This window comes from Aptenodytes forsteri, unplaced genomic scaffold (genome assembly GCF_000699145.1).
Source record: "Aptenodytes forsteri isolate BGI_AS27 unplaced genomic scaffold, ASM69914v1 Scaffold272, whole genome shotgun sequence".
Classification (NCBI taxonomy): Eukaryota; Metazoa; Chordata; class Aves; order Sphenisciformes; family Spheniscidae; genus Aptenodytes; species Aptenodytes forsteri.
Window position 1 is genome coordinate 837,357 of NW_008794885.1, and position 8,406 is coordinate 845,762.

The following is an 8,406-nucleotide window of genomic DNA, read 5'->3' on the forward strand; positions in this document are numbered from 1 at the left end:
CTGTGCCAAAAAAAAAAACTTTATATATGCCCTTTTTTTTTTTTTTTTTTTTTTTCAGTTAGTAGCTACGTACTTTTCGGTAACTAACTAGAAATGTGTGGTGGCTTTTATGACTGGGTCTATTTTAGCTCCTCCATTTAGGAGGAATGCATGCAGCCTGCCATTTTACAAAGGTAAAATAAAGGTAAGGCCACAGATCACTAAGAGACTGCATACCTACTGTACTGTCTTCATTTCAGAGCATTTCTGCAAATGTGAAAAGCAGTACAGCAGTCCTCATTTCTGTTTGGAGTTATTTCCTCCACTACAAGACATTTCTCCTGCCTATGTATATGTTCTCCAATCATCTTGGTGCTTTGCTGCCAAGTCAGATTGACCTTTGTTATGGTCAGATTTTTATTTCCTTCATTGCTGTGTTGTCTGTCTGTCATAAGCAATGTCCCCACCATTGTAATCTTCTTGACTGCAGCCTATCCCTTCCATATTCCATTCTTGTCATTTTGTCTTAAAATCAATGTGATATCTGCCATCTTATAAAGAACTCTCAGCTCTGTAGCCTGCAGGCTTCTGATGTGTTTCATTAAATTCAGCTGCTTTCCAAACACATGATAATATTATTATAGACTGATTAGATGAACTGCACTTTGGTACGAAATGTGACGTTTTCCTCTGGTTCTAATTGTGGCAGAATTTGTGCGGTGCTTGAGGCCAAAACTTGACTCAGTCTGACCTCATCTCACTGGATCTATTGGCATTGACTGGTCTCCTTTGGTACAAAACAATCTCCTTACTCTGTGACTTTTGCTACTTTCCTCTATTGGGATTAAGTGATCTTATCGTACAGATATTTAGAATACAGCTCAAAGTGCTGGGGTTTTTTTGAGTGTATTACCAGCTCAAGAGCTGCCTGTTGTCTCTCAACTGCTTGTTGCTGCCCATCTGCAGCCTCCTTTGTAGCTGTTATGACCCTTTGTGAGGCCACACAATCTGCAGTAGATTGGGGAACCGCTCCAGCTTAAAAATAACCTTGCAAAGAAAGATGTAAACACCTTTATTGTAATTCCATGTTTCCAGGCCAGCAGGATTATCATAAAAAAAGACATTGCTAGTTACACAGTGTTTTCTGAATAAGCTAAGAAGCTTAACATGATTGATTGTCAACCTTCTAACTCATGCAACAGTCCTATAGTCCACTTTAGAACATGAAAAGCTGCATCATGCATTACCTGCTTACCACCAGTCTTCTTCTATACTGAACTTTAATGCAGTGTTATCTTAGGGTAATATTCACTACTTGTAGACAGTCTAGTACCTATCACAGTTTGGCTTTTATTGAAATTAACATGCTGAGTCAGTAATGAAATTTTTCTGTTTGGAGAACTCTGTGCAGCTGAAGATTTTTTTTTTTTTTTTTTTTATTTAGCACACAGCTACATGCATCAGTTTATTGTAATCAGCTGGAATTTTTTTTAGTGGCTGACAGTTCAGAGACTGGTTTTCAAGCCATTTGATACAGTTACTGTTTGTGGCATTTTTTTAACCATAAACCTCTGGACATTAGGGTTCACTTGAATGTCTAGAAAAGAAAGTGTAATTACTGATAGAAATTTCTTTTTTACAGGGACTAAAGCCTACCCAGGAGCAAATACAATTCTTGCCTCACAGCATATAAGAAGTGTGATAAATGTTGCTGTTATGTGCAATCCATGGGCATTTCTCCTTGTCTATAATACACAATTTTCACTTGTCTATAATACAGATGAAATCTATATTACATACTTTGGCTTATTTTACTATACGTACAATATGTTATTTGGGTATGTAGTCACTTTCTAGGCCATTCTGCTCTTGCCCATCTTGAGGGAATACTTTTTTGTAGCTTCCTGGACTTGTAGTGTTGTGTGTCCTTCCTTGTATGCTTGCTTTCCAATGTACTGAGCTTTGATTACTTGATTCAGGATTGTACTTCTCAAAAAAGAATCACAGTTATGCATCCCACTTTGAAAAGGATTTTTGACTGAAAAGATGGACGTCATACCTTTGGAAGAGCCACCTTGACACTCTATACAAACTTATTCAATACAAAAATATACCTGGGCACTTAGCAGTACCTCTAGAAATCCTGGATAGCTCCTGTCCCTCACTGTGTTGTCAACATAGCAGTTCCAATGTATTTGCCAGTCTGTGGGACAGGATCTCACACATGCATTAATCTAACAAGGATTAATTGCTGTTGGGAAACGATTTGAGCATAGTTATTTTAATTCCCCTGGTTAAAAGTGTTTACTGACTTTTTTTGTCTACTTTAAATAAACAAAATCAGTTTCTAATCAGAGAAGACAAGAGATTTAAACTGCCGTAGTAACATTGCCCCTGGGTGAAACATATAATAGCATTAATCTGCAAATATAACAATGGTGACGCTTGTGTATTCCGTGGTGATAGCCGCCTTGTCTGGACTAACAGGATGAAGTATTGTCTGTGGTGTCTTCTTCACATCATCAGTTTCATTTTGGTGTAGTTTGTTTTTGTGTAAGTTATGAGGATGTCCTTTATTTCCATCAGCTGGGCAAGCAGTAGTTTGAAGTTAACTACCAAATATGTGCTTCCTAAGTCATGCTCTCATATGTTGGGTGAAACATCTTAAGACAGTGAATGTCCAGTACACAGCCACTGAGTGAGGAGGCCTGACCAAAGCCTGAGCTCTGTGATGAGGCTGTTTAAAGTGTCTTACATTCCTTCCTCCTTACATTACTTTGCATTTATACAGGCAATAAGGGAGACCTTGTATTTTGTCAGAACATGAGAACAACAACAGATTTATGTTGTTGGTTAACTTTTTGTGCCTTGTGGCTTTTTAAAGTAGGCTAACCCTTGGATATTTTTAGAAGTGATTCAAGTTGACTGTCATGGATATTTGTCCTTGGATAAGTGCTTACAGGTATTGCTACTCTGAGTTACTAATGAATGACCTGGGAATTAATACCTTACTGGTTAGGAATGTTTGCCTTTAAATCGATTTTGAAAATCCTTTTAAGAACCATGCACCTGGCTGTGTGCCTATCTGATTGCAATCATCAGTAGAGGCACATCTCTGCACCAGATACATATACATGTAGTAGGAAATCACTTTCTTAGCAAGGCAGTAATCCTACAGTTTAAATACTGGCAAAGATCAAGCAAGGGTTAACATTTCAAGGTTTTTTTTTTGTTCAGCTTCAATTTCCAATATAAGCGGTGCTTGTACATTACTTACGAAAGTTTTTTTATTTCAGTGACAGCTGATGAGCTATGGAAAGGAGCTTTGGCAGAGACTGGTGTGGGAGTAAAGAAAGGAAGAGGAAAGAGAAGGAAGAAAAAGCTAAGGAAGAATCTCAATAAAGGCCAGGAGATTGGTGAAGGTAGATTCACAAATAGGGGGCTGAAGACATGTCTTGACCTTTTTGTGTACAGTGTTTCTTGATTTAATAAATTGACAAATTGCTGTTAATTTCTGTGGTGTCAGAACTGCTTGAGATATTTTTGTCCTTTTAAAAAAAAATCCTGATATGGTTGTTTAATGATATTCTTGGGTTTTAAATATAAATTCTGTATCATAAAACGCACTCGAAATATGTGAGAACCTTCGATTTTATTGCATTTTTCCAGCATACAGAGTTTCAGTCTAATTTGGCATAAAATGCAATTTTTCTGTTTTTTTTAAGGGCGTTCTGGTTTCCTCTGGCCTGGTCTTAATGCACCTATGATACAAAGTGGTAGAGTTCAGGCAGTTACTCAACGAAAAAAAGAAGAACGAGAGAGAATTCAGTCTGAAATTGTTCAGCAGAGAGATACATGGGAGAAGAAAAGAAAAATCAAAATTAAGAGAGAGGGAGGATGGAGTGGAAAGTGTTGGGGAGGTGTCATTCTGGATCCTCCTGACCCAGGTCCTAATGGAGGTAAGAAAACTGAATATCTGTCTTAGTCTTACTTAGCCTTTCTGGTAAGGGACTTGGAGAACGTGAGATCCAGGCTTTCCCTGCGGTTGAAAATTTATTTTATACTTCTGTCTTATATGCTGTACATGAAGCAAGGCAGCTAAATCAAAGAACAAGTTGTGTTAACACAAGCTAAATCACTGCTTAGTCTAATATAGCTGTTAGAGTATTATATGATGTTATAGACTGTATGATATTATACTGTATTACAGTACAACATTATTATGTTGTAGACTGTTATAGAGGTCTTGAAGTATGAAAATATTTTTCTGTGTTCAACATCAATTGTCTTGAATATGAAATATACCCATGTTTTTTTGTAGTTTCTTAAAGGATCCTGTGGGATAAATCATTTTTCTTTCTAGTTCATATAATGAAATATGGTTAAAGATTATGTAGTTTGAATGTAGCTAATAGAAGTTATTTATTTATTTATTTATTTATTTATTTATTTATTTATTTATTTATTTATTTATTTATTTATTTATTTATTTATTTATTTATTTATTTATTTATTTATTTATTTATTTATTTATTTATTTATTTATTTATTTATTTATTTATTTATTTATTTATTTATTTATTTATTTATTTATTTATTTATTTATTTATTTATTTATTTATTTATTTATTTATTTATTTATTTATTTATTTATTTATTTATTTATTTATTTATTTATTTATTTATTTATTTATTTATTTATTTATTTATTTATTTATTTATTTATTTATTTATTTATTTATTTATTTATTTATTTATTTATTTATTTATTTATTTATTTATTTATTTATTTATTTATTTATTTATTTATTTATTTATTTATTTATTTATTTATTTATTTATTTATTTATTTATTTATTTATTTATTTATTTATTTATTTATTTATTTATTTATTTATTTATTTATTTATTTATTTATTTATTTATTTATTTATTTATTTATTTATTTATTTATTTATTTATTTATTTGGTGCCTAGTTAAATGTCATAGTGGAACTAGAGGTCCTATATGTAGAGTGAAGAGGTGACCTTAACTTTTTTACAGTGCTGTTATTCAGACCACTAGAAATTCTATAGTAGCTTTGTTTAACATTAAGAAGCCTAATTCTTTTCAACTAATTAAATATGAAAATGAGTTGTTACTCATGTTCAGCTGAGTTTTTCTTGTGAAGCACTTAATGATGCTTGTACGTTTATTGTCGTCTTTCTGTAGGCTTTTATAGTGAGATGAGCTAAGAAAGATGTTTTGTAACACTGTTGTTTCAGGCTTGTTGCAGACTCCAGTCATTCTAACAGTTAAGCTTGTTCATGTTTTTGGAGCTCTTTTTGTCCAGGAATATCATCTCCCAGTGCAAGCTTGGATCTTGAACATATGTTGTAGCAAGTCAACATAAATGAGAAATTACGTGCATGGAATCACAATTATATTGTTGTCTGATCTTCTTGCAGTCACCTTTGCTCCCCAGTCTGCCTGGTGCTTTGTTTATTAATTTCTTTCTGTCTGTCTGTGAATATTTTCTGGTTACATTCTATTGGACATTAATTAAAAATTCAGGTATGCTTTGAACCAAGCCATAAGGTAGTGAGAGCATTGTCTTTCCAGTGTGATCTAATGCCTTTGTCTGTGTAGACTGAAGTTATGCTGGCATTTTTGTAGCTTTCTGCTTTATAAAATCATGCCGTTGTTGCTATCTACTACTTCTGTTCCCTTCCCAGGTTTTCCATTCCAGTAGCTGGTATACATGATTTTGTGTCTTCTGTTGCTGTAGTGTCTGAGATACATTGTTTCCCTCAGATTTACCTTGTGACTTTAAGGACAGCTTGCCTGCCAATCTTTTTGAGTATTTCTCGCTTGTCTTCAATTTTAAGAGCAATTAGTTCTATTTTAATATCAGCATAATACTGCAGTATACCAATGAAAGATTTCCTGTATTTACTTCCCTTCATTTAATTTTATTACCTTGAAAACAAATATTCTATGGAAGGCAGTGATGTGACAATGGACTTGGCAGCCTGTCACTGAATCTTACAGCTGAAAAATAGAAGATTTGAGAAATTAATGAATTGTTCCAAATTCCCCATAAGGCAGTGGTGGAATATAGAGAAAGTCAAGAAAATTTAATGGTTCTAGTTCCATACTTTGAACACAAGACTATATTGTTTTTAAATTCAAATATATTTTCAAGTAGTTTATTCCAATAAAAGAAGTGGCAGCTGTTGCATGCATTTATGCATGTATGAATTTTACCTTCCGATGTTTTCCTTGATTTAGCTTTTGGCTGATACTATTGCTGTTGATTACTTGCATTAAAGTTGGCTGTGTGGAGGCTGTAGTAGTCAGGTCAAGTTTTGCCAAAAAGAAGAAAGGGTACTACAATCAAAATAGGAAAATGAAACTGTCAGCTTGTATTATAAATGTGCTTGAGAAAAAGCAGTTTCTGATTAGTGTACACTAGTTTCCTATTAATCTGTTAAAAATTGCAGGGATTTTGAGATCCCCGTAGTTCTTTCAGCATCTTTTTATTCGGAGAATTAATGATTTTGCAGGGGAACCGGGACATTGCACTGTCAAGGTGGTAGGAGGAATAGACCTGAAACCACCAAACCGAATGTTTGTCCTGAGACTATGGCGTGGCTGGGTTCCCTGGTGTCTAAGCAGGCATGAGTTCTGACTGAGATTTTGCAGTTTAGCGCTTCCTAGTATTGGTATTAGATTCTCTATTAACAAACGGAGGTTGAGCATATGCTGCAGCTTCCCTTCAGCAGCATTCATATTTTCTAATGAAAACAGGTACAGGAAGTTTGTAGAAACCTCAGTGTTGTTAGCCTTCAACATCTGACAAATTTGTTTGAAATTGACCAATATGTTAAAAAAAAAAAAAATTGGGGACGTACTGTGATTTTATATGCTTCATTCTTTCAGGGGGATCTTCTTCCGTTACACCTTTACTTATTGTGCTAGCTATGAGTAGAGAAAGAACGGTATTTTTCAGTTGGAAATAAAATTATTTTTCTTCCAAGTTTAGTGTTTCTATGCAACTGAAGAGGCTTCAGAGAGGGAACAGAGTGCCTGTTGGCATTCATAGCCTCCACTGTGAGCTAGAAGTCTACTTCTTGTAGACTAACGGATCTTTAAATTGTGCCAAGATGATCATGTCTATAATCATGTTGGAGGTTATGTGTAAATGATAAAGCAATGTTTGGTGAAGGAATGAGTCCCCAGTTCTTCACCATTATATTGTTTTCAGCTCCCAAACTTTTCTCCAGAATCTCACTGTGACTACACCAAATAAGTATTAAATGCTTTAATTAGCACTGGTCTTCTATGTTATACTGAAATGCTGTTGTTCATGAGATAAATTGGAGAAGCAGGAGGCTGGAAGGATCTCTTATCTATTCTGCTTCTTATACCAAGACGTTGCATTTTACTCCATTGTCCATTGTTTTCAGAGTCAGTAGGTTTTTTTCCACAACCAAGCTGATAATAGGATACTCCCTGTGGAAAATGTATCTGTATTAAAATATAAATCAATTATAAGTATGCTCTCAATTGCATAAAAGGAAACAAATATATTTGCAATTTGTATTCAGGTATTTGTGTGGTCATCAGGTTTTGAAACAGAAACTCAGAGAAAATGAGATCTTTTTGGGAGTATCCATGATTTGCAGCATTTTTGCCTGCTTCTGTAAAATGGATTTTGAGAAATGCTGGTGCAGCTGCTGAAAGCCAAGCCTAGGGGATTTCCTTGCTGACTTTTCTTACAGCATGTGTCAGGGTGAAAGCCTATAGATAAGGTCCGACTGGGCTGCTGTTTGCATGGTTTTGCGCTCTCTCATTTGACTTACTGTCTTTGGAGGCAGTACATGTAGATGCCCATGTCATGCTCAGAGCTCTCCAGTATTCATGCTCTTTCCTCCCCCACAATGTTGTAAGACATTTCAAAAACATCTTACTTCTTTGAAGTCCCTTCTAATGACAGAGCAGAAACTTACTAACTTTCTGTGCAGTGAAAAGAATATGTTCACCACTTAGAGCTGAATGTGTAATGTTCACCTGAACAGAGCTCTGTGTTCAGTGTTTCATTACCACTGTGATGAAAAGACTTGAACACACGTGACATAGAAGCGATCTTTATTTTACAATGCAAAACACCTTAACTGTTACTAGACAAAATAAGTGACGCTGTAATTGTCTTTGATTGCAAAGGCATTTTTTCAGGCAGAATTTCAAATTGAAAGAGGAAAAAAAAAAAGTCTGGATATAGAATCATAGAATAGTTTGGGTTGGAAGGGACCTCTAAAGGTCATCTAGTCCAACCCCTCTGCCGTGGGCAGAGGCATCTTCAACTAGATCAGGTCTCTCAGAGCCCCATCCAACCTGACCTTGAATGTTTCCAGGGATGGGGCATCCACCACCTCTCTGGGCAA

At 34.9% G+C, this 8,406-nt stretch overlaps 1 protein-coding gene across 1 annotated transcript in view; it reads left to right on the forward strand.

The window, feature by feature from the left end:
* Positions 1-8,406, forward strand: part of MRPS5 (mitochondrial ribosomal protein S5) — an 88,589-nt gene that overhangs the window by 22,147 nt on the left and 58,036 nt on the right. The window contains exons 3-4 of the mRNA XM_009274818.2: positions 3,276-3,401; positions 3,705-3,938. Coding sequence (XP_009273093.1) covers positions 3,276-3,401; positions 3,705-3,938 — 360 coding nt within the window. The remainder of the gene's footprint in view (positions 1-3,275; positions 3,402-3,704; positions 3,939-8,406) is intronic.